Source organism: Lynx rufus, unplaced genomic scaffold (assembly GCF_022079265.1).
Source record: "Lynx rufus isolate CCGP_SWC_20201006 ecotype Redwood Valley unplaced genomic scaffold, mLynRuf1.p SCAF_19, whole genome shotgun sequence".
Lineage (NCBI taxonomy): Eukaryota > Metazoa > Chordata > Mammalia > Carnivora > Felidae > Lynx > Lynx rufus.
This window is the reverse complement of record NW_025814833.1, coordinates 23540717-23567067: the sequence shown is the minus strand read 5'-3', so window position 1 is coordinate 23567067 and position 26351 is coordinate 23540717. Positions and strand designations below refer to the sequence as shown.

The window sequence follows — 26351 nt, the reverse complement described above, 5'->3', positions numbered from 1 at the left end:
CTGCCTTATAGTGGTCTTTTGCTGGGGGGGAGGCAGTGATAAGAGGCTCTGCCAAGTTGTAGATAGGTTAGGCCTACTGGGCTTACAGGAGGAAAGGGACTAGCTAGCTCTCCTATCCCAGGGCTAAGGTTGGGAGCCCAGGGTGAGGTACACAAGCCCAGAGGGGGCCTGCCCGGGGCCAAGAAGCTCTGTGTCTGTGGAACTTCGTCCTGGAGAAGGAGGCTGAGGGCAGTGGTTTTCAGGCAAGGGGCTGGCAAGGGCTCTTGGGGCATGGGTGGTGCGGGGTGAGGGGAGCTGAGCTAGAGGGTTGGCCAGGGAGTCTGAGCCTCTAGACTCTGCAGCCAAGGATGGCCAGAGAGGAGACTGCCAACAGAGAGGCCAAGGGGGCAGTATGTGGGGCCTTTGCTGACAGGGGCTCCGTGTGCTGCTGCAGCCACTCGAACTCCTCCAGCAGCTGCCGCTGCTGGAGCTCCGGGCCCACCTTCTCTCGGATGGTCTGGTAATAGTGGTTCAGGTACTGGAGCTGCAAAGGGAAGGAGGGGGGTGAGGACCTCCCCAGGCCAGGCTGCCAAAAGGTGAGATCTTTTCATCAAAAGGTGAGACCTCGGTGCCATCCAGCCCCTGCTGTCATACTGCAGCTGCCCACCTCAGCCCAAGTACCCTTATGTACCCCACAGGTCCCTAGCCATCCTCAGGCCACAGGCATTTTCTGGGCCTTTTTAGAGGCAGTTCACCACAGTGGCTGTTTTGTGTCACAGTGACTTTCATGGGGTGGGTGGCAGATGGGAGTGGCTCAGGAATGAAAGTAGGGCAAGCATAATTATCTTTATTTTACAGAAGAAGGGACTGAGGCTTATGCTAGGACTTGAGGTGGCAGAGACTCCCCAGGAGTTCACTACTGGGGGTTGGGTAGGTTGGTCTGACCAAAGAGTTCTAAAAGCTTTGGGGTCTCTGGTGAGTAGGGGAGGGATGCCCCAGGATGTGCCTATAAATGCCAACAGCGTGGACCCTCCCAGGTGAGGGGAAGTGGCAGAGGGTCTTGGGGTAGAGGGAGAAGAGGCAAGAGAGGCCCAGGGTTGGGAAGAAGTCAGTCAGTGGTTCATGGGCTGAAAGATCAAAGCGCTGAGGATCACTTACCTGCTCAGGAGACAGCAGGCTGACATCAATGAGGTTCCGATCATAGGGCACCAAGGATACCACTTCAAAGGTCAGGTAGGACCCGGGGTACTGGGATGCCACAGGGAAGGTGGGAAAGCAGGAGAATGAGTGAGAAGAAGGTAGTAGGCTGAAGGGAGGGAGGGAATACTCCACTCAAACCATGGGCACAGGGAACTGACACTTGTCAAGCTTGAGATTCAAGATAGGCCTGAACATCCTACAGTCCCCTTGACCCTCCCCAAACCCCAGTCTATCACTTAACACCTCACCTTTGGTCTTTCCATCTGGATTCCTAAAATTTAGACTTAGGTCTGTATTTCTCAAAGTGTGTGCATCTATAGCACTGAGGGGGCTTGTTAAATATGTAGATTCCAGGGTCCACCCCCCCCCCCAGACCACTGGAGTGAGAATCTCTAGTACAGGGTTGGGAAACTACATTTAAATAATTTTAAGATAAGTTATTAAGTTTTTATATCTATCCATGTAATCTATATCTCTATATATTTCTATCTAGCTACATCTCTTTGTATCTATCAATGGACCTACCTATAGAGATGAATATAAAGAAGAATAAAGAGTCTATAATTCCCATTTCCCAGAGATCCTTTGCTTGCTTGTGCTTAGAAAGTTCAAACTACAAAAGGATACACAATAAAAATTGAAAGTCTCCTCCCTGCCTGGTTTCCTTCCTGAAAACATTTAAGACATATACAGTACGTAGGTTTGTATGTGTGTATGTGTGTATGTATGTATTTTAATCCACACAAAATGGATCCTACCTTTTTTTGGATCCACACAAAATGGATCCCACCTGCTTTTCTGCACCTGCTCGCCACCCTCTTAAAAGGGAACATAGGAGAGCACTGCATATTAGCACAAAGATATCTACCTCAGTCTCTTTTGAGGGCTGCGTAAGGGTCTATAGTATGCAGATGATGATTTATGTAATCAGGGATGGATATTTAATCTGTTTCCACTTCTTTTTCACTATGACCATAGTACAAGTACTACAATCAGCATCAATGTATAAAACAGTTTGGTGACGTTTTGGGACTATATCCAGAAGATACATATTTGGCAGAGGTATTGCTGAGACAAAAGGGATAGGCATTTCAAATAGATGTTTTGATAGATATTGTGAAGCTCTTCTCCAGAAAGATTGTATCAGTTTGTATTTCCTCCAGCAGTGTGAGAGGGCCTGTTTCCTCATACGTTCAACAGTACTGGGTATCACCAAAATCTCTCACTTTGGCCAATCACACAGGTGGAACGTGGTATTCTATTGTTGTTTTGATTTGTATTTCTTTAAGAATAAAGTTGAGCATCTTTTCACATTTATGGAGCATTTGTGTTGATCTTAGTGAGTTGCCTCTTCATGTCCTTTGCTTTCCCCCCCCCCCCCCCCGGTTTTCCCTATTTTTGTCTTACTGATTTGTAAAAAGCTCATGGTGAAAGAAGGAAACGCATCCTTTCTTTGCTATACGTGCTTTGTTTGTCATACATTTTTTGACTTTGTTTATGGTCTTGTTTCCGTACAGTTTTAAATTTAATTGATCAATTTCCTTCATGGCTTCCAGGTCTTGCATAGAAAGGCCCACTTCCACCCTGGGATTATAAATGAATTTATATAGATTTTCTTCCAGATCTTTTATGGTTTTACCTTTAAATCTTGAGATCAATTCAGAATTTTATTTGGGTGTAAGAGTAAGGTTCTTCACTTTAATAAACCCCCAAATGATTAGCCATTTGTCCCCCCTGCCCATTTATAAAATGTCTCTGGTCTTTATTGTTTTGAAATGCCAGCTTTATTATAAATTAAATTCTCACTTTGTTTGTAGAAATTAGAGGATGTGTTTCTGGACTGACTATTCTGTTTCATTGTTACATCTTTAGTGCCATACTGTTTTAGTTACAGTAGCTTCAGAGTCTGTGCTAATATCTGAAAAGGCTAGTTTCCTTTATTGCTCTCCTTTCTCAGAATTTTCCTATCTACTTAGCTATTTTTGCATGTTTATTTTTACAAATTTTACTGTCATTTCGTGAAGTCACAAAAGCATCCAGTTAGCATTGAAATTGTGGTTGTCTTGAATTTATAGATTAATTTAGGGAGAAATGACATCTCCATAATACTGAGGCTCCTTTCCAGAGAGCACCATTTACTTAAATCTTTTTTATGTCCCTCAGTAGAGATTTTCTCCATATAAGTCTTTTTAAGTTTATACGTAAGAATTTTATCCCCTTTGGCTGCTATTATAGGGAATCTTCATGTCGAATAAACTCCCCTGGCCATTATTATGTGCATTGAGGACCAATGATTTAGGGCAGGGACACAGATTCATTTGGTCTAGAGTGGGACCTGGGCACTGGCATTAAAAACAAAAAGCTCTTCTTATGATGCGGATATTCTATTGTGCAAACAGGTTTGAGAAACTCTGAGTTATGGAATTTTTCTAGAGCCCAGGAAAACTTCAAATGAATTCATGCCTGCCTATTTAATGCCCCTCTCCTTTGACCTTCCTTATACCCCATGCAGCCCAAAGTCACTGCTGTGCCGTCCATAGCTCTAGGCCGCTTCAGCAGCACTTTACCTTGGTCTTTGCTTCTACCACAAGGGCCACATCTTCAAGACGGATCCCGAATTCTCCATCCTGATAGTAACCAGGTTCTAGGAGACACAGAGATGCTTGTGGTATTAAGCAGGAGGAGGACCCAAGCCTGTGTTTCCTGTCCAGATTGAGGAGTGGCTGGAGTGCCCAGCTGTCCGGCTGTCCCTTGGTTCAGGCAGACCCACCACTGGGTAGATGCTCACTGACCACGCAGAGGCAACCTTCCAGGCCTTGTAGCCAAGCAGAGAAGACTTAAGAGCTCACTTGGATCCTGGAGGCACCCCCATCTCCTTATGTGCTACTGTCCTGTTTCCCCACCTTTGATTGGAGTCTCCAGTGTTTGGATGTACAGTCAGGAACTGACTCCCAAGGGCAAAATGAGGGTATGAGCTGAAGGGATTTAGGATTGGGTATGACAATCCACTTGGTGCTGGGAGTGGTGGATCCCAGTGGGTCTGTGCCTGGCATGTTCCCTGAAGGTTGGCACTCCCTCAACTGTAGTCCTGGGCTAGTCTTGGGCGGGGGAGGGGGTGGAAGAGCTTGAGAGCCATACCGATGGAGGTGAACATGCCCTTAGCCATGGGGATGTTGTTGTACTGGAATCCCACTGGCCCTGGAAAAGGAGATGTAGGCAGAGCATCAACCCTCTCATACTCTCCAGCTCAGAAACTAGCAGGCTCTGGGGACCAACTGGGGAAACTGGGCTTTCTCCAGCAGCACTTGTCCACCACATCTTTGTCTACCTGGGGCTGGCACAGAGACCACATTGGCTCTGTTTTTTATTACTTTGGTGTCTATGCCAGCCAGCCGCTAGGCCTTGACCTGCCACTCCTCTCTCTGAGGCCCTCCCAGATGCCAAGCAGGCAGCAGGAATGGCCAGGTGTCAGGATTTCTCACTTACCCTGTGGAGCATCACCTCCCACCAGCTGGTTAACCCTGGGTGGGTCACTGCATCTCTGTGGGTCTCGGTCATTTCCATACCTATGCAATGTTCTATCTCCTTCACAAGAAGTGGGGGGCGGGGAGCCCAGGGAAGTGCTGAAGAGACACTTACACTCATGCACACAAAGGAAGTTGCCAATGCCATGGCCTGTCCCGTGACCATAATTCAGCCCAACATCCCATAAGGCTCTGCGGGCAAACACCTCCATCGTTCGCCCTGGAAGAGAGATAGCCCCCAGTCAGTCAGCTGGACCCCAACTGTCTGCTTGGCCCCTTCCTGCTCTCTTGTCCCAGAGTCAACTACCAAGATGGTACCTGTGGAGAGTGGCTCCTGAGAGGCAGATTAGCATGCATTGTTTACAGCACATCCTACACTGTACCTACGTTACCTAGACTGATGACTCTACTATAATTTCTCCCCATCCATCAAGACACCCACTTCCTCTAGGAGTCCTCCCATGACTGCTACAGCCCACAGTAGCCTCCCCTACCCCACTGAGCTACAGTATTAGATTAGGAGTCAGGAGGCCTGGGTTCAAGGCTTGGCTCTCCCAGTAATCCTCTGTGTGACCTTGGGCAACCTGCTTTCACTCTCTGGGCTGGATTTTTTTCATCTATACAATGGACGGGATGGTGATATAATCTCTGCCACACTAGCCTTCTAGGGTGGCAGTCTGGGTCCAGAGAAATCAGGGCCTGAGGCTCTGGGTCCAGCCTGGTTTCCAAAACCCACCTGATGTATTAGCAGGAAAGACGAGTCTGGACAGATCGATATTTCCGATCAACACACGGGTGTATGCCTCCTGATGGGGAGAGGGAGAGGTAACGTGGTAAGGGGAGGATCCTGGGAGTTTCCGAGGGGGACCTGTTGAAAGCTGGAGCTTGGTCCATGTGGTTCTCTTTAACTGGTCCACAGGGACGCTTATAGATGGTGGTGGGCTGAGGCCTGACAGTACGGGGTTGGGAGGCAAACCCCTGGGCTAGAGTCCTGACGTAGCCACTCACAAACTCTGAGACCTTGGGCAAGCTACTTTAACCACCCTGTCCCTCAATTTCCTCATTTGTAATGGAATGATCACAGTACCAGCTCGTAAGGCTGTTAGGAAGAGTAGGTCCACTTATGCACATGAGGTGCTTCAAACAGTAAATGTTCAAATACAGATCAGTGCCCTTATTACTATTATGATCATCCTTGAGTTTCCTTCAGGCCTCAGGTTTGGGTTGGGGCCTCATAATCTGGCAGGTCAGCCTTGCTCGGTTGGGCTGTTTACTTTGCGGATAAAGGGAGGGAGGTGGGCTGACAGCAACCTCTTCTCCTGTTCACTCCTTGTGGCAATGTGGTAAGTCCTCTCATCACACACATGCATACACACGTGGGCACGCAAGCACACAGGTTTGTCATCTTGTGCACGACAGCCTGGGGCATTGGACTCAACCCACTAAACTTGAGCTCTTTGAGGCCTGGCCAGCTCTTGTTTGTTCTTTATTTCCAGCACCACGTTCAAGCCACGGTCGACTTGCTGAAAGCATGAATGTGGCCCCCTGTTCCCTCGCCACCTAGAGCACCCTCCCCTCCGTGTACATAGAGGACATCCCAGCCTCTTCTCCATGTGGGCCAGCCCTCACTGCTTTCTGAAAACCTTCAGCTCCTTTCCACCTCCGCTTCTGAGACTTCTCATGCAATTTCTCTCTGCCTGGAATGTTTTTTTCCTCTTTTCTACGGAGCACGGGACTAGGCACACAGACAGCACTGAATAAATATTTGTTCACTGATTCACTGAAATGGGATGATGATAAGCTTCGGCTGAGGCCCTGTTGGTGGCCTGAAATATCTCTGGGGAAGTAGCCAGGAGCACTGGGTTTTCTGGTACTAACTTGCTGTGTGACCTTGGGCAAACTACTTAACCTCTCTGGGCCTCAGCTTTAGCCTCCGTAAAATGAAGGGTTCTTGCTGGAGTGATTGCTTGGGTGTCCGTTGGGTAAAGGTGGGTAGGGGTATTCTGGGTCCAATTCTTACCTTTTGGAAAGCAGAGGGGGTGCCCCAGTGGACCGTTCTGGTGATGTCTGTGGTTCCATCCCTGTGGAGAAGGACAGTCAGCATATACAGCTTGGCCATGTGCTTCCCGTGTGTTTCCCACTGGGGTTTGAGTGGTAAGAGTGGGGTGGTGGTGAGGTGGGTTAGGGGTAAAGGAAGAACATAGATGCCATTGTCAATTTCCCATCTTCAGCTTCTGTGCATAAAGGGACTCTGAAAGCTATGAAGTTCAAAGTCACTATGTTGTCTGACATTTCTGATCTCCCACATACATACTCCACCCCCATCCCACCTATTTTGGCTGTTTTACAAATCTGAGTTTCTTGGGTCAGCCTAGCTTTACAAGCAAATTTTCTACCAGGCTTTCGGGGAGGCAGGAGGAAGGGGACTGTCCCATTTTTACAGGTGGAGAAACTGAGGTTCAGAGAGATCATCATATTCTTACACATTCACATAGTTATTTACCATTTCTAAAACACTTTTGCAACTCCCTGGGAAGGGTAGCAGAGGGGGCCTCATTATCCTCATTTCCCAGATGAGGCAATTGAGGCCATGAGCCATCCCCCTTTCTGAGGCTCAGTGAAGCCAGGCCTCGAGCAAGCATTGACTCTCTACACAGATCTCTCCTTGTAAATATGGATCTCACACAAGGGTTTGCTCAGAGTCCCAGGAAACTGAAGCCAGAAGCCAAAAAGTCTGACTCCCAACCACAGCAGCAGCTGTTCCCCCCAGATGGTCCCTGTGGTCACCACTAGGAAGGGGGAGGGGAGAGAATCCCAGGGCCCTGGGGATTCCTCCTTGGGAGCAGGTCACAGGGTGTGGCAGACTTCTTCAGAAGAGGAGAAGAGGAAGTGAGGTGACCAGTTCCCCGGCCTCACCCTCTCTGAGCATGCCCCAATCCAGCAACGCCCCTCAAATTCACTTCCTCTTTGCACATTGGCCATTTCAAGTACACAGTAGCACAACGCCAGACTGTGATGAGCACAATGTGATGAGGGAAGCCTGCTAGGCTGAGCTCTTGGGTTAGCTCCCAGAGCTGCGCTAAGAGCAAGCGAAGAGCCTTTGTCACTGGCACATGCACCATTGCCACAGGATAGAGAATGGGAAACTGAAACTACTCCTCGCTCTTCCATCAGTTCGGCATACCCCTTCCTGCCCACCCCTGGCCCCCCGCCAACCCTGCCCAAGCTTTTCTACAATCCACTTGCTTCCTAGATAAGAAGGGAAAAATCTACTGACTCATCTCATCTCAACTCCTGTGTGAATGATTGGTCACAAATTAGGAAAAACTGGGGTTAGTTAGCCTATTCTGCATGGCTGACATGTCTGCGTGTTCAGATTGTGTACTGTACAAGGGTAACACATCTAAAGGGGTACCAGTCACTCCGTGGTTATATACTAATTTCAATGAGAGCACACAGGTGGACGCACAGATTGTGGAGTCTTGGAGGCGGCAGGGGTGGGGGAGAGTGCCCTCCTACATAACCCTACACATGGTCACTCACACATATCTATTCACAGACATACCCATGCTGATAGGTGTGCCCTGTTTCAACTGTGCTCTGGGCACCCTCTGAGGGTGCTTCTCTCCTCACCTGCTGCTTGTGGAGGCCTGATCTGGCTGCCACCCCCAACCTGACATGGTCACTGCATCTGTGCAGGGTGGGGAGAAGGGGCTGAGGGAGGATGCATGCTGCTGGTGTGTGCGTGAGTAGGTGAGAATGTGAGTACAGTGTTTGTGCAGCCAGGCAGGGCTGCTAAGCATGGCTGTTCAGACTATGTAATAATATGCAGGCTTAAAAAACACTGCACTTGGGGCGCCTGGGTGGCTCAGTCGGTAGAGCATCCAACTTCGGCTCAGGTCACAATCTCACGGTTCATGAGTTCAAGCTCCGCGTCAGGCTCTGTGCTGACAGCTCAGAGCCTGGAGCCTGCTTTGGATTCTGTGTCTCCCTCTCTCTCTGTTCCTCCCCCGCTTGCACTCCATCTCTCTCTCTCAAAAATAAATAAAGATTAAAAAAAATTAAAAAAAACCACTTCACTTGAGCAAGGAGAGATGTTTCTGATTCTCCCAGAGGTGCTGCACGGGCAGCCCCAATGACTTGGCTTCTGTGTTTCCCACCGTGCAAGGATCCGCAAGTATGAACATGGGAACAATGTTCAGGGTCATTCAATCCAGGGCTCTCTTTTTTCATACAAAGGATCCACACCCAGGAAGGGAAAGCTTCGACCAGCTCTTAGGCAGCCCAGGATGTCTGTGTTGAGCTATTCGGGCAGGGCAGGGTGGGGAGTACATACCAGTATTGCCCCCCAGAATCCAGCAGGTACATCTCATCTGAGGATAGCTTGCGGTGCAGCTCCTTGGTCGGACTAGGAAGGGGAGAGCCACTGAGAAGGGAGTAGCCTAACCCCCTCACCCCTTATTTCCCAAAGGGCCCTGGAAGAGTACTCAGGTGATGCTGCTAATGTACTCAGTACACACCTGCTTGTCCTATACCTCACCAAGCAAGGCCTTGGTCCCTGGGAAGAGAGAGAAGAAGGAACCCAGAATGCAGGAGCCTGGAGAGCCTCAGAGAGCAAACCAGTGCAGTCGTCTCCTTCTACATAAGGGAGAAACAGGCCTACAGAAGCCAAGAGGCTTGCAGGAGGCTATGCAGTAAAGCTGGGGAGGAGCTCGGCCTGAACCCAGATGCTCAGTCTAGTGCTCTCTTTCTTTCTGTGACCGCTGAGAAGCCAGGGAATATGAAGGGAGAGTCCTCAAGGGTGGGGCTAGAGAGCAAGAGTTGGTAGGGCCAAGGAATTCCTACCCTGCTACTCTCTAGAGGGGAGAAGGGGCTGGGCCAAGGCAGCTGTGGGCTTGGGAGACTTTGGGGGAGAGAATTCTGGGACAGGCCAGGCTGGCCCATGGAGGACATCTGATCTCTTCCTGCTGTGCCCATGCCAGGCTGAGGCATTCTGGTGGGTTTGGGCCCCCAAATTCTATCAGGCTGGCCTGCAGGTGTTTGTTTTCTATGGAGCCAAACATCTGGTTAGCCCACCTCTGGGCCCTCCTTAGTTGGCTCAGGCTGGGTGAACAGGGCTTTCTCCCCATGTACTCGAGAGCTTTAAGAATTAGCTAATATAAACAACTCGCAGGAAGCCAAGGAAAAACATCCAGCAGCCCCGCCTCCCTTCCAGATCCCTCAGCCCTGTGTGTTCACAAAGTCTCAGCCTTTTGTGGGGAAAACTGCTCAGGCCTTTTAACTCTAAGAAGACTCCCAATCCCTGACTGAGCTCCACTGCCCATCATAGCCTCCACAGTGCTAAAGAGTCTCAAACCTTAAATGTGGGCCTGGGCCCCAGAGCATTCCTTCCTTCACACCCCCAGCCCCTGCATATACCCCAGGATCCCATCCCTACAGGGCCCTAGAAAATTCCTTCTCCTGAAGTACCTGTAGTGGGCCAAGGCGGCATTCAGGCCACTAGCAGAGATGGTTTCGAAACTGGGTCCAGAGGAGAACTGTTCCTTTCTGAAAAGTACATGGCAGGAATGGTCAGTGGATGGGCTCAGGGTCTAGGCTGGACCCAGCATATCTAATCAGGGCAAATGAAGGTTATGGCTGCCTCTACCTCAGCTAGACTCCATTTGGCTCTCCCAGCCCCACCTCCTGGTGCCATCTTCCCAAGCTCCAGTCTGTCAGTTATAGAGCATTCAAGGTCAGAGAAGGAGGGGCTGTAGACACCAATTGTCCCCCTCCTCCCCCATTTTACAGATGCGGAAACCAAGGCCCATTGTCCCAAAGTGAGTTTATGGTAAAGTGAGAGTGAAGAAACCTAGTTTCTTGTGTCTGAAAGCTTCCCCAGCCCCACAGCAGCATCCTGCACCTCAAACCTACAGTATGCTTATGGCCTGGGCCATGCGTGCCCTCAGGGAACTTCACTCCCTAACTTGATACTTTTAAGCGGTCCAGGAGCCATACCTGTCCTGAGCCAGCCTCCCCCATGGAAACAGGGTCTGTGCCTGAAGCAGACACCAGGGGGCACTGATGGGTTGTGGCCCTTCAAGGTGTCCCGCTTCCAGCGATTCCAGGCACTGTCATCCAACCCGCCCTGCCCAGCTCCCCGACCCCCTCCCACCCGCCGCCGCCAAAACCTGCTACTCCTTGTTCCAGAGAGGTCCCCCAAATACAAAGAGAGTCTTCCCACTGAAGTAAGGAGACCAGGTGCCCCTCCCTGCCCCCACCCCCACCCTTAAAAATGGTCAAAATGTCAGCAGTGGTTCTTCACCCTCGGAACTTGTTGAGCAGCTCTGCCCCCGAGAACTCATCCACCGTGCCTTTGGGCACGTTCTTCTCCAGCCACACCAAGTAGCGGATCACAGCCACGGCGTCCCGCACCTGCAGTGGGCAAGCAGAGGAGAGGGCTGCAGCAGGATCGCAGCCAGGGCTCTGGGATCAAGGGGATCAGGCGGCTGCTGGGGAGCTGAGCTTTGAAAACTCGAGGGTTTCACTGATTATTTGATGATCTTAAGGGATTCTTAAAGTTTATATGTGATTACAGTGTAGTTATGTTTTAAAAAGAGTTCTTATCTTTTAGCGACACTTCCTAAGTGTTTTCTTTTAGAGATACTAGGGTGTTAACAGGAGACACTGTATGATATCTGGGATTTGCTTTAAAACCAGCCAGCAGTGGAGGGTGGGGGCGTAGGCAACGAACCTGGAGTTGTAGACCAAATGCCAGGAGCTGAAGAGGGCTGGAGCAGAGAGGTGGTGCGTGGGGATCATTATGCTGTTTTCTCTACTTTTGTATACGTTTAAAATTATCTATAAGAAAGTTTTGTAAAATGCGGCATTTCTTCTAATTTGAACAGGAATATCCAAAAGAGCAAGCTATCGTCTTGCCAGGGTGAGGAAATCAGGCCAGCTAACACTTACTTAACACTTGGAATGTGCCAGGCAGTGATCAAAGCAATATATATATATACACACATATATATATATACACACATATATATAATTATTCAATATAATTATATTTGCATAATTATTAATTATGTTTATATATGTATATAGTATGTATACAATTATGTATTTATATACTCCATATTATATTTATATACATTTATTTATATAAGTATATATTTACATTCATATGTATACACATAGTCTATGCATATAAATGTATATATGTACACACATGTATATATGATTATAGATTATATTTTATATTACTTATATATTATAATTAATGTTAATTATAAGTTACTTATATATTTTATACATATTATATATTGTATAGCATATATATTTATCTATTTAATCCTCACAACAACCCTATAGTGTAGACTACTATTATGGTACTCATTTTACAGATGAGGTAACTGAGGCCCAAAGAGCTGAAGCAACTTGCCCAAAGTCACCCAGCTAGGAGGTAGGTAGAGGAGTTGGGATTTGAATTCAGACACTCTAGCTCTAGGGCCCATGCCCTAAACCACTGTACCAGGTTGGGCATGAGGGATGAAGCCCAGATGGGTGCCCAGGAGTTTGGTGTCTACTTCTCTGTTTCCTTAAGCTTCTTCAGGCTCCTTTCTGATTGATCAAATCAGGAGTTTCCAAAAGGCTAGTCCTCCTGTGACTTACGTGGCTGGCCCTGAGGAGGGCCTGTTCCTTGCTATTTTTCACCGCCTTGGTCACCATCACTGGGGAGTAGGTGTCTTCTATGAGTTTCTCCTGTCATGGGCAGAGAGGAAGAGGTATGGGGCCATCTCCAGGGCACAGTGGGGTTTGAAAAGTACTGGCAGGAAAGCCCAGCTTTCCTGGGCTAATCAAGCAACATGGTCAATGGGCTAATCTAGCAACGTGAGTTTCCTGCATGTATTATGTCATAACAGCTACCATTTGTTGAGTGCCTGCTGTGTGCCAGGCACCGGGCTTTACATGGACCATCTCCTCTAAATCTCTTCAGATAAAGTCCTCTGAGGTCAGGACTCTTATTGCCATTTTACAGGTAAGGAAACAGAGGTTAGGACTGGCTAAGTCACTTGTCCAAGGTCATTGCACAGCCAGTTCAGGGCAGAACCAAGACCCAGTCTCAGGTTTGGTGGCTTCATAGCCTCTGGTCTACTAGGCTGTTCCCTCTCTAGTCTCCTTGACAATCTCTGAGCTCTCTGTGGACAGACATCTGCTCCCTCTTTTTCCATCTCTTCTTAGGGAGGCCTAGAAGGGGACTGACCAACTGCCTGAATGGCCAAGGGGCTGTGGCCCCACTTTAGGTTGAAACTTATCAGGGCTGGCGCAGGGGCAGGCACGATGCCTGGCCTAGGCTGGGCCTGGCAAACCTGGCCCAGGCTGGGGCCTGGCAAACCTACCGTGGGTATCACTTCATAGAGCCCGTATGTAGTATAGCTGGTCCCGATCCAGATCTTCACGTTTCCTGAGGCGTAGGCCTGGACGTTGTGACGGACTTGGCTGTAATCTTCAACTTGCACACACATGGAGCCCGTGCAGCTGGAGTTGAGGTACTTCAGGGTCTCAGAGTTTAAGCAACTCCTGTTTACAAATAACCTAGGTGGGGACGGAAGATGAGGAGGGTCCTGAGGGTCTCTAAGGTTGATGCACTTCCTGGAGGTCAGAGGAACTCCAGCAAAGAACCAAGCAAGCCATATTTGGAGTAGGTGGGAACAGAGGTCAAGGGGTCAGGAAAAGCCCACTGCAGGCTTCCTAGAGGATCCTGTGGGGGTAGGCAGCAGGTTCCTGGGAAGGCCATGTACCAGGGCCGTGTAAGTGGTAGAGCAGCAAGGGGTGGGAGTTGGAGGAAGTCCTGGAGAGCAAGCCAAGGAAAAGCCATACCTGATAGAGGAGTCTGTGAGCAGTGTGTAGGAGTAGAAGAAGGGGTTATAAGGGATGTCACTGCCACGAAGGTTGAAGAGCCCTGGGGAAGAGAATTGATGGGGTCTCTTTGAGGCTGGTCTGCCCAAGGCAAGGACTTGCACACCTTTGCCCCACCATTTGCTTTGGGCCCCAAAGAGTCCCGGCAGTGTGCCTGAACATCTGCCTCTGAAAGTTTCTCAGTTTGGTGGGGAGGGGGGCTTTGAGGTGCTGATGAGAGCAATGGACCCCCCTTTCTCCCAGAAAAATGAAGATGCCCCACCAGCAACCAGCACAGTTCCAGTGGGTTCCCAGAATATCTGAAGCCCAGAGCCAGGGTCAGGTAAGAAGCCCTATGCCACACTGGGACAGAATAGGGTTGCACCAGGTGCGAAAGCTGGGAGTCTGCTCTTGGGTTGCTGGCCAGGCTGATGGCAGGTGTTAGCTGGGCCCCTTTCCCTTCATGGGACAGCCTTTGCCGTTGTGCTCAGCCCCTTCCTCTGATGGCCTGTGGGCTGCCTACAGCGTGCTCTGGGTTTTCTGGTTTTCTTATTAAGCAGACATGATCTCCTGCCCCCTAGCCTTCTTAGTTCCCACAGACCATGGCCATGGAGCTCTCAGAACCCGTGGTGATAGGGTGACTGGGGGAGGAGTTCTGGGTTGCAGGTCCAAGAGGCTTGGGGTTTGGGGGGACCGAGGCGCCCACCCGTGTCCATGAGTCCACACTCACAGGCCGTCTCATCAAGCGCTGACAGAAGGACAGCAGTTGGTGCCTTGGGATGCTTTTGCATCTGGCTGCGGATGTCAGATACTTTCTTCTGCCAGGTGTTCCCTTGAAGCAAAGGAGCCAAAGAAAGCATAAGCAACATACTTTCCTTTTGGCACTCTGTTCCTGAGAGGGCTCCCTCAGGGCAATCGCTTTCTGTTTCTTTCTTTTTTAAAAATTTTTGTAATATTTATTTACTTTTGAGAGAGAGGGAGCACATGACAGCGCAGTAGAGGGGTAGAAGGAGAGGGAGACAGAGGATCCAAAGCAGGCTCTGCACTGACAGCAGAGAGTTCAATGTGGGGTTCAAACTCAGGAACCGTGAGATCATGACCTGAGGTGAAGTCAGTTGTTTAACAAACTAAGCCACCCAGGCACCCCTTCCCATTTCTTTAAAAGCAATAGAACACTGTCTTCAAACAAACTCTCACTTCTGTAATTATTAAGGACATGGACTCTCTGGGCTGACTGGGTTCAAGTTCTGGCCCTGCCATTACTAGTTGTGTGATCTTGGACAAATCACTTAACCCTTCTGTGTCTTATTTTGCATATTTGTAAAATGAGAATGGATTATAATAGCAGTATTGACATCAATAGGGTTATTTTGGGCATCAAATGAATTAATATTTGTAATGCACATAGAATGGTGTCTTGATGTATAGTAAGTCTGGTGTAACCTTCTGATCCATAAGTAAGCATTCAGAACAGAGATCAAGAGAGCAGCCTTGGCTGAAGGGCAAAGGGACAAGGCTGGGTCATGATAGAGCCTCTACTCTGAAGTAACGTGGTGCCTAATAAGACACGGGTCCTTGAACATTGTTTTAATTCTTATTTGACCCATTTACAGATAAGGATGTTGAGGCTTCAGGGAGGTAAAGTGACTTGTCTAAGATTTCATAGGTAGCAAGGGGTGGAGGGGTGGAGCAGAGATTTCAACCCAGGTCTTTTTGACTACATGGCCCACCCTCCTAATCTATATGGACACTGGACTATCTTGCTAACACTGTCAGTCCCCAGACTTGTCCTTAAACTCTGTGCCACAGAGCTGTCCTTTCTAGGATGCTTGTGTCCTGGTTCTAGGACTTTAGTGTTCATCTTTTATCCCTAGTCTCTGTAATGCACATGAAGGGTCTGTTCTGAGGCACAGCTCATATTTTGCTGACAGAAGGTCATAAACATTAAGGGTCCTAGCTGGGCTCAGAGATTAACATAAACAACTTAATGCCATTTAAAAAAACTATGCAAACAGGCAAAACTACCCAACAAGAACCAAAGCTTTGGGTATGATACTCTTTAATGATTGTTTTATTTTATTGTGGTAAAATACACATACCACAAAATGTATCATTTTAACCATTTTAAAGTGCACAATTCAGTGGCTTTAAGAACATTCATAAGATTATGCAACCACCACTGTCTAATTCCAGAACTAATTCCAGAACATTTTTATCATTCTGAAAGAAAACCCTGTAGTCATTAGGCAGTCATTCCCTATTCTCTTCTCCCCTCAGCTCCTGGGAAACTTATTAATTATCATTAATCAGCTTTCTGCCTCTATGGATTTGGCTATATTGGATATTTCATACAAATGGAACCATACAATATGGGGCCTACTCTGGCTCCTTTCCCTTAGAATTATCTTGTCCAGGTTCATGAATGTGATACATTTTTGTGACAACAAATGCAGGCAAATTTAAATTGTCTGATGCATACAGGTATCTTGGAATAATTAACTTTTCCCGTTCTTTTCCTTGCCCTTTGCCCCCTTTAAAGCTTATCAGTTGCTGGAGAGAAAGTCTCTCTTGTCTCTGTAAGCTTAGTGACTCAAGAACTCTGTTCTTAGGCTGCCAGGCCCAGTTCTGGCTCTGGATGGCTTTTCCTTGAAGACAACCAGCCTACGAAGCTTAGCATCCTGTCACTTGTGGGAAGTGACTTTAAAACCCATGTGAACTCTCAGTCCCTTGGAAGGGTTCCCCCTTTTATCCCCTCCCCTTCCCGACATAACTGCTCTCTTCTTTATCTGAATGGAATGAGTATTATTTATGATGGTACAGTCCTGGATAGCAAGTTTCTTTAAAATTTTTGTGAGATGCAGAACGATTCTGCAAATTATACCAGAACAGATAAAGAAAATTGGGCAGTTTTAGCTTGTTTCATCATCCTTGCTATTTTGAAATTTCCCTCCTGCTCTTTTGACTCCTTTTCAAGCAAGAAATGTGCACGGACCTGTGTGTGGAAAGGGGCCTCTCAGATTGCCCAATATTGCTAGGAATCCAAGTCCATTGGCTTGTTCAGAATTCCTGGGGAGGTAGGGGGTGGTGGTGTCCAAGACAGTGATTCATAATCAATAGCCTGATCATGGTCAGGATTTTAGTTGCTACTTAACAGAATCTAGAGCATGCTGTTCTTTTATGATGTATTTAGATGGTATCAATGAGGTCAAGATGAAAACTATTGATGTTAGAATTTGGGGGGTCAGTCAACTTTCCTTTGTGGTCTGGCCAAAACTTGAACCTTAAGTTGTACCATGGATTGACCCTGAACTTAGTTACATACTTCCTTTGTCAGCCCGGCCCACCTGACCCCAGACATCTTATTACAGGAGGGCCAGAAGTCCAGGTTTGAATGAATCAATATAAACCAGTCTCCACTACTGCACAAGCAACTCATATCATGTTTTTTCCTCTCTTGAAAGGGGTGGGGTTCTTTTTTTCCCCATCTTGCTCTGATTCCCTTGTTTCCTCACTTCCTGTTCTGTCTTCAAATCCCCTTCCTGCTCCCTCTGTCTTCAAGTCCTAACACTATTTATTCCAGTGTTTTCTAAATATGGTCTGAGGACCTTTTGATTCAGATTCTTTGAGATGACATCTGTTTTTTAAATAATCATCCCAGGCAATTCAGGTGCACACAAAGGTTCAAGAACCATTGCTCTGGTAATTCCTAGGACAAAATTTTCACCCAAAGGAGCAGCAGTGGGGACCTGTGTTGCTTCAAGTTGGGAAGGAAAAGGGGCTTAGAGAATCACCTGTGAATGCCTCCTGCAGGACATAAATAGGCTGGCTCAGAACCAGAGGCTTCTCTGACCCCCATGCCTGGTCCACAAGGTTGGGTGTGATGGACACCAGTTTTATGTTAGAGTTCATGAGGGCCATGTTATAACTCTCCCAGGAACCTGCAGAGACAGGAAGCAGTCACTTGTCCCCTGCCTGTTCGCACCTCAGGGAAAACTGTGACTCAGGCAAAGTTAGTCCTTATCTGCTCTGCCTCCCACTCCACTGCTGAAGCCCAGCTGCTCAGAGCAGGTCCAAGCAGTCTGGTTCTGTTGGAGCATGTCCTCTCAGCCTCCTTGTTCTGCTTTCAAAGCCTAATTGCCCTGGGCCCACCCCAACCCTGCCCACAGCCAACTGGCTAGGTTTATCTTTTTAAGCACCAATGGCTATGGGGCCCTCTTCTCAGTACTTTCCATTGTAACTGAGCTTCAGTGCCACAGTCCAAAGAATGGTGATGCTCACACCATTGGAAAGGCTGGCAAAGAAGCCAGTTCTGAAGGGGGAACCTTTTGGTACATATTTGTGAAGACCCCACCCTTGGCCAGCTGGCTGGGGTCCCAGAGCTCAGGGACCTATGATCCTGGGGGGAGAGGAATATGCTTCTTTGTGCAGAAGCTCACTGAACTTCTTTGACCCTTCCAAGCTGCCTTTCAGAAGAGTGCTCCCAAGTGATTCTAGTGCCATAATTGGTACAGCTTCAGAGCACAGAGGATGGTTCTGGGTTCAAGAACACCCTGGCCTATTTGTCTGCTAGATATATATTATGTCTGTTAGACTTAATGATTCCCTGGATCTTCTAGGTTGGGGCTCTGTACTCATGACTTAAAAAAAATCTGCATTCATTCTTTTAAATATATTTACATTACACAGTCCATGAGTAAATCTTTGTTGCAAAATATTCTGCAACTATAACTTGAGACACTCTGTCTTTAGAGTCATCCTATTCCTCCTTCTACGAAGGTATGCTTCTTTACATCCCAGAGGGGCTGAGTCACCCTTGTTGCTGTGGACAAATGCAGGAATGAGGGAAAAACATACCAATGGAGAAGAGAAAGGGGTCGAAACCCACACGCTTTCCAGCAGGAACCTCAGTGAGGAGCCAGACGACTATGGAAGCTGTATCAACTAAGAGGAAGACAGGAAAGAATGGAAAGTCACCTCCAGGGACAGTCTCAGGCTCTCCAGTCAGGCTTCTGTCTGTGACAATCCTGCCAGGTATGTCCTCCTTGATGTCAGCTTCAAAGGTGAGGGATGGCTTGAGATTTCCCAAGTTTCCCATAGAGGCCTTTCATGCATCCTCTTACCTGTACTTTCTTGAACCTAGTCTAGATTTCAGAGCTTGGGGGACAAATCCATGTGACCTTTTTACCTTCTTTATGTAGTTCCCAGTTGCAGTCCATCTGCCGCTCAGCCTGGGTCCAGTAGCGACTGTCGGTCCAGAGACCTGCTTTCCCCATGGTCACCACTGCAGTTCCTGAGACAGAACAGAGAAATTTGGAGTTGAGGGTGAAGGTGAGGATGGTGGCCTTAGTTAGTGCATGGGCAATATGGTACTGGCTCCGAGAATGTCACAAGGGGTCTCCGGAAAGAACTTCCCTCCTCCATTACAAGAAGTGAGGCAGGAGACATTAAGGAGAGCGTCGGGGGAAGCCAGCTTGGGTCAGGCATCTCTGCTCTGTGTTGAGAGCCTCACCTAAGGAGGGACAAGTGGGGTCTGCTTCTGGCCTTCCAAAAGAGTCAATGCTGCATGTAGGTGCTCTCAGGAAAGATGGTGTGGTAGTTAGTATCAAGACTCAGTGGCTGATAGGGACACTAAGCCAGGGGCTTAGCTGAGGACAGGCAGAGAAGCCAAACCCAGTATCTTTGGCAAAGATGAGTAAGGCAAGGAAGCTTGAAGCTTAGGGGAGGAATGTTTAAGGATCAGCAAGGGAAGCGTGGATTTCACTAAGGGGGCCAGGATCAGAGTGGGGGGCCCCTTCAGAAACTGGGATCCCATAAAGTGCTTTTTTGTTTGCGACTCATTTGGCCATGTGAGGTGATGTTTGAGAAGAACCCACTAAGTAAAACTGTCCCCAGGTGAGCCATGTATGAAGGGAATCAGCGGGCCCCTAGTGGCTAGATGTGGAAGTGGCAGCTGTTCCAGAAATGGAGCCCAGGGTGTGCTAAGCTACGTCTGGCAGCAAGCACTGGAAGAAAGCCTCCTGCCTTCTGCCTCATGAGAAGTGTGACTGGTGGTTTATGAGATGTATACCCTGGCGACCCTTTTCTGAGAGGTAGAAGGGAGACAGGACCACTGAACATTAGGTCTTGGGGTCCTGGCTTCTGAGAACTGGCCATATTAGAGCATCTGTGACTACCTCTGGGTCTACCAACAGAAGCAATAAGGGCAGGGTAATGGCTGTCACCTGCAGACCCTGTGAAGCCTGTCATCCATGCACGCCTCTTGTCACGTGTGCCGATGTACTCACTCTAGGAAATCAACAACACCGTTGTTAGCCTTCTTCATGGAGTCAGACCCCATGGAACGCCCCCAACCACATCCCAGTTCTTTCTGTCTGGTCAGATTCAACAAGTCCTACAAGCCCAGGCACACTGGGCACCTCTTCCAGGAAGTCCTCTGTCACTCCCCCAGATCTCAGGATCTTCCCTTCCTTTGGACAACTGTGTCTCTTGGAGTCTCAATCCCATAGTCCAGAACTGGCCTGTTCTTGTCTCCCCGGTCAGAATGAAAATTCTGTGCTGTCTGGGATCATGTCTTTTGGTTCTTCTGGTTTCTCCCCTCTAGCTGTCGCCACACCCTCCCCCGTCTAGTATGGTACACTGAGTACACCATAAATAACTTCTGCAGAGGGCTTTACACATAATTGTCTTTTGGTCATCATAATCCTTTGAGACAGATCTCATTATTTCCGTTTTGCAGAAGAGGAAACTGAGGCTCAGAGAAGTTGAGATACTTGCCCAAGATGGGAAAACCAGTTCAAGCAATCTTATTAACACTGAAAATGCCTTCTCTTCCAAACGGGCTAGTGTTCAAAAGGTGGATGGGATGGAGGCAGAGCCGGTGGTGGGGAAAGGGTGGGATGGGTTGGCAGGGGTGCTGCTTTGGGAAAAGCAGTTCTTGTTCAGACCATCTTCTTTCCTGTCTGCTCCCTTCCCCCAGCCTACACTCCAAACTCATGTAGTCCGGGACTCTGGATCATTCCAATGCTCCATCCATCAGGTTATGGAAAAGGCTGGGCTGGAAGGGAACTTAGAATTCTTCCGGTCCGATTCTTAGCCCACGCTCTAACCTCCTAGGGCTGGAGTGCCCTAGATATTCATTCTGGATCTGCCATCTAGGGACTGATCAAAATTGATTCTGAACTTGTTTATAGTCTCATTGTCTGGAGGCAAGGAGATTTGGTGATGGCTTCTTTCCTATGTAAAGGAATAGACTCTCTCAGCTGCCCTAAAACTCACATGTCCAAGCCTTGTACTTCCTTCCCTTTGCCTTTTGAATCCTTTCTCTGCCTTCATCTTCTGAGCCTTAGCAGCCTCTCACTTGTACCCTGTTCTCATTGGTGGTTGACCCAGGATAGCAGAGGGCACGGGTGGGGGATGAGCTGTCCCTTACCATGTGGGCATCCGTTTCAGGGATGATGTAGGCAAAAAGATTCTGGATGTGCATCTGCTGGCGGAGGGCTGTGAGCTGTGCTGTGGTATTGACCACAGTAACTGGAAGGTACTAACATGTGACAGGAAGACACCAAGACACACATAGAGACACACCTTGCTTAGAGAAAATGATGCTTGAGCCCCAGCATCCAGAGGAGTCACCAGCCCCCCCACCCCCGCCTTAGGCAGGTACTGGGTGTGGCCAGGCTGGACCAGCCTGCAGAGGAAAGGGGTGGCAGCTGATGTTACGGGTGAGTCTAGAATAAGGTGCCTGGGCTGAGAGGAGATGTAGGTGTTGAAGAACTTGGAGAGAAACTCCTTGTGACAATAATGGGAACTGAGTCACAGATGGGGGCATGGGTGCAGGGATCTGAGCCCTGGCACTGGGCCAGGCTAGAAGGACAGTCTTTCTTTGGATACCTTGGCAGCAGAATTGCAAATCTAGCAAATAAAAATACAGGATGCCCATCCAGTCACATGTGAAATTCAGATAAGCAACATACAATGTTTTAGTATAAGTATGTCCCACACACTATTTGGGGCATACTTATTCTAAGACATTATTCATTATTTGAAATTCAGATGTAACTGGGCATCCTGTATTTCACCAGGCAACCCTACCTTGGGGACTTTTTCAAGTTTCCACCTACTGGTCCCAAATGGCAGAGGAGAGTGAATGAGTACCCCCAGAAGTTTGGGATATTGTCCAGAAAGATCCCCTCTAAGCCATTTCTTTAAAGGCTGTTTTATCTTTAAAATAAAGAGTGTGGTAGGGGCACCTGGGTGGCTCAGTCCACTAAACAGCTGACTCTTGATTTCAGCCCAGGTTTGTGAGATCCAGCCCTGCATCGGGCTCTGTGCTGACAGTGCAGAGCCTGCTTGGGATTCTCTCTCTCTCCCTCTCTCTTTGTCTCTCCCCTGCACGCGTGTGTGCTTGCTCTCTCTCACTCTCGAAATAAATAAACTTAAAAAATAAAATAAAAAGTGTGGGTTTTTTGTTTTGTTTGCCTTCTACTTAATGATATATCCATGTCTGTTTTAATATAAAAGTAACATGGTTTGCCCACCCACCTGACTTCCCCACTGGTCTCATAAACTTGACATTGCAAGCAGATGTACCCCATTGGCCCTGAGGCTTGTGGAAAGAATCTTCTGGTCTCCAGCTAGGAAGCTGAGACCTTTCAGCTCCAATATGCTATGCCTTCTCTTGTAGTCACACCCTAGGCCGCCCTCTCACCCTTCCATTGTCCTTTCTAGCTCTGTCTGCCTCTCTCCTCCCTTCTGTGCCTCCCTTTGCACTGTAACTTTAGAATTTTTGTTTTCTTTCCTCCCATCCTCCTCCTTGCCTCTGCCCAGCGTCAGCCAAGGCTAGCTAAAGCCCCTCACCCTCCTTCCTGCCCCTCCTCCTTCCCTCTAGTGGGGCTGCCCAAACCCAGACGGAAGTAGATAAACTGCTGTGGGAATGGATGGGAGGGAAGGATGGGGCGTGCCTGTCAGACACCCGAGAATGTGCTGCCGACCTGAGGGATGTTAATCAGAAACTGTGGCCCCAGAGTCCGGAAGTCAGGAGAAAGGTGGGTAGAGGCAAAGGCTAGCAACTGAGCCAATGGGGGATGGGGAGAAGATGGGAGCTGTGGGGCGGGGCTGAGGCGGGGCCTTACCGGAGGGCTGATTAAACAGTTTCTCACGTCCTCTGCCGTCAGGTCCACTGATTTTGGGTGGCCCCAGGCACCCAAAGCTAGAAACCAGGAGAAAAATCCAGGGTCACTTGGAGACCAGTTAGCTCCTAGAGAGCACAGGGACATGTTTCCCCAATCCTGCTCCCTGTCCCCACTGGGCCTCCATCCTTTGAAAAAGCAATGCTGTCCAACTCTACCTTAGGATAAAAATAATCACATTTCATAGGAAATTAGGCTGAAATGAATGCACCCTGGGTCATAATCAAAGAAACCTGTTTCATTGACAAGCGATTGCCACTTTTGCATGGGGTTTAGTGCTCATTAAATCAACTTTTCCCTTCTAATCTAATTGGGACTTTTCAGGGTTTACCAAACTGGAAAAGTTGTATGTAAATTAAAATTTTGTAATCAAATTTTCTTTGAAATTCTCTAGAGGATCTTGTTAAATAATCAACCCACCTTAATTTTACCCTTCTATACATTTAGTTTTATATATATTGGGTTTCCTTAGCATTCTTTTTTTAATGTTTATTTATTTTGAGAGAGAGAGAGAGAGAGAGAGAGAGAGAGAGAGAGAGAGAGAGAGAGAAAGCACCCGCGCATTTGTGCACATGAGCAGGAGGAGGGGCAGAGAGAGAGAGAGAGAGAGAGAGAATCCCAAGCAGGGTCTGTGCTCAGCCCAGAGCCTAACTTGGGGCTCAATTGCACTACTTCGAGATCATGACCTGAGCCAATATCAAGAGTCAGATGTTTCACTGACTGAGCTACCCAGGTGCCCCTATATTGAGTTTACTTAAATTCAAGGCCCATTTGTACCATTTCTTACAACCCAAATATCTGGCTCTCATTTCAGGCTCATTTTTTTGAGAGAGAAAGAGAGAGAGAGATGGGAAGGGGGTAGAGGGAGAGGGAGAGAAAGAATCTTTTTTTTTTCAGTGAGAGAGAGAGAAAGAGAGAGAGAGTGCTTGAGTGGGGGAGAAGGGCAGAGGGAGAGAGAGAGAATCCCAAGCTCAGTAATTTATAGTATCTCATTATATACTTGCAATAAGCTTGTGAGGTGGATATTACTGTCTATTTTCTATAGATGATGAAGCTCAGGCCCAAATAGGTTTGGTAACTTGCCCAAGTTTTGCCACAGTGAGTCAGTGGTAGAGCAGGGATTTGAACTGGGGTCATCTGAGTACCAAAAGTAAACCATAGGAAGGGTAGTGCCACAGAAAGGACAGAGTATATGGAGACTTAGTTTCCAATTTGGGTCCCAAATTTGGTGTGACCCAAGGAGTCACCCAGTATTGACTGAGCAAACATTTCCTAAGTACCTACTCAATGCCAGACACTGGGCTAAGTCCCACAGGCTCTGGGTCGTCTAGCCCTGAGAGTCCAATGGTCTCTGATAGTCCTTCCCTCCAGCCCCACTTTTAGGATGGATCTCTTCAGAGAGTAATGAGGGCCTGGGTGTGGGGAGACACTATACTTTTACCTTCTGAGCGGCTTGAGTTACAGATAGGAGTGTGGCTGGCATCTAACACTATAAATGTCCTGCATGGTTGTGTTGGTCTCATAAACTCAAGGGGAAGTTGCAACCCATACTGTTGATCTAAGATAATGAACCCCCATTTCTGTAGGAAATATTTGGCAAAATGGTGATGCTAGGATGCTAACATAAGAAGCAAGACTCAGCCAGACTATGTCTGTCTCAACACCCAGATTGTTGTTCTCTAAGGCCAAGGCTGTGGCTCCCAAGGTCAGGCTTGTGTTCCCTGACACAGGGCCTAACATTGGGGAGGTACTCAGGAAGTGGGTGCCGACTGAATGAGCGGGGTCCTGCTGATAGAGCGCAAAGGCAGCGAGGCTTCCCTAAGGCTGGGGGTGGAATGGGTGTGGAGGGCATTGAGCTGGGCATCTAGTTGTAACCAAAGAGGACAAACAGGACACCATGGGAGTGACAAAGACCAAACTTTAGTTATGCTCTTCAGAGCCTCTTCTTCACTAGAATTTGACTTTGGCTTTCCATGTCCATCTGGTCCTTGGTGGGCCTGTGTCACCCAGTCCTCAATAAGAATCTTGCTAAGTCAATTTAGAGATTGAATATCTGATCACCTTTACTATCTGATCAAATTCCTCAGCCTTCATCCTTGATATCTGTTCACCCTGGCCTGCGTTCAGTAAGAATCCTATGAAGCTGGCTTAGCAAGAACTCCCCTACCCTTGATGTCTCCTCTTAGTAATTTTCCATCCACTTCCCCTTCACTCTGTTCATTGGCTGTTAAGTCCTCAGCCATCTTTGCTGTATTCAGAGTTGAGCCTGATCTTTCTCCCCTATTGCAATAATTTTGAATGAAGTCTTCCATACTCTTTTAACAAGTGCCAGAATCATCTTTTCTTTAACAGGTGGAAATGGAAAGGTGCCAATCCAGACTTGACCTGACTCTCTAGGGCCCTGAGGACTGGCTCTGGGGTTCCTCTTTCTCATGACAGCGAGAAGGACCAAGAGAGAAAGAGATAACCTCGCCCCAGCCCTCACTCCAACCCTTTCTGAACCCAGAGGGGAGAGGCCAGAGCTGCTCTCCAGCTGGACCTGCCCTCCCAGCATGGGAGGGAAGGACCAGGATGCACATACCACAGAGGAGGACAAGCCAGGGGCAGCATCCCCAGTGAGCTTGGGCCATGGGGTCTCCAGATGCCGGTGCTGGGTGGATGGAAGGATGGGGGGGTGGAAAAGGCAGGGATGTTTCCCTGGCCTCTTCCTCCAGGCCTTCCGAGGACAGGAGCAGTCAGGGGGTGGGGGCTGGCGATGGGGAAGAGGCGTCCAGCTGGTGGATGGTGAGTCCCTCTCTGGTCTTTTGTATCTGAGGGCTCCGGACTCGGACTGGACTTGGGAGACCGGAGTCGGGAATCCGGGTGGGTGGGGAAGCTTCAGCTCTCCAAGCCCGCCCCGTGCAGAGTCCAAAGATCTCTGGGCAGAGGAGCCGCAGCTGGTCTCAATCAGCCTGCTCCTCCCCGCCCCCCACTTCAGCAGCACGTCTCAGTCATTCCCGAATTCTGTCCCCCTCCTTCCAGCAAGCTGTTTCCCATTAGCTTCCCCACCCCAGGCTCTGGATACAGCCCCACTTTTGCTCCCAGATGAATGTTTATCTTTCCTCCTCCTCTGAGCTGGCTTGTCTCAGAAAAAGCCAGTGTCCTCACTCCCTAGTGTTTGGGAAGCCCCGCTGCACCCCTCAGGGAAGGGGGAAGTTCGTTACAGCAGGAGAGCTACTTTCTTCAGCTGGTGTGAGTCCCCTCAGTAGAGCCCACTCTGTAAAAGTGCTGCCAGTCACTGGCAGAGACGAAGACTGCCTTTCTCTTGGGATGTCTGGGATGGCAGGGTTCCATTCGGCTGTTTGAGCCACATATCTGAGACAGAATGAAGACCGCATTTGGACGGGCCAGGAGATGTCACTGAAGAGGGAAAAAGACTCAAAAAGGGGAGTTTGGGGGTCTCCAGAAGACAAATTTAGTGAACTGGACATGCCCTTTCTGCCATAGCTTCTAGAACAAGGCTTTGCTTCCACTGCAGTATAGGTCACTCCTAACCAGCGTGAGTCCCTACAGGGGAAGTGGAGAAGCTGAGGCCAGC

At 48.5% G+C, this 26351-nt stretch overlaps 1 protein-coding gene across 1 annotated transcript; it reads right to left on the bottom strand.

The window, feature by feature from the left end:
* Window positions 1-328: 328 nt before the first annotated feature.
* On the bottom strand, window positions 329-25404 carry XPNPEP2 (X-prolyl aminopeptidase 2). The gene is made up of 21 exons (XM_047082135.1): window positions 25356-25404; window positions 22718-22794; window positions 21016-21126; window positions 19808-19871; window positions 18772-18876; window positions 18441-18527; window positions 17378-17524; window positions 14317-14418; window positions 13569-13650; window positions 13088-13283; window positions 12360-12449; window positions 11008-11117; window positions 10173-10250; window positions 9040-9111; window positions 6724-6784; window positions 5440-5509; window positions 4819-4923; window positions 4318-4377; window positions 3747-3823; window positions 1138-1227; window positions 329-523 (listed from the first exon to the last, which is right to left on the bottom strand). Exons 1-21 carry the CDS (start codon window positions 25402-25404, stop codon window positions 329-331), a joined length of 2028 nt encoding a protein of 675 aa, XP_046938091.1.
* Between the last annotated feature and the right edge of the window lie 947 nt (window positions 25405-26351).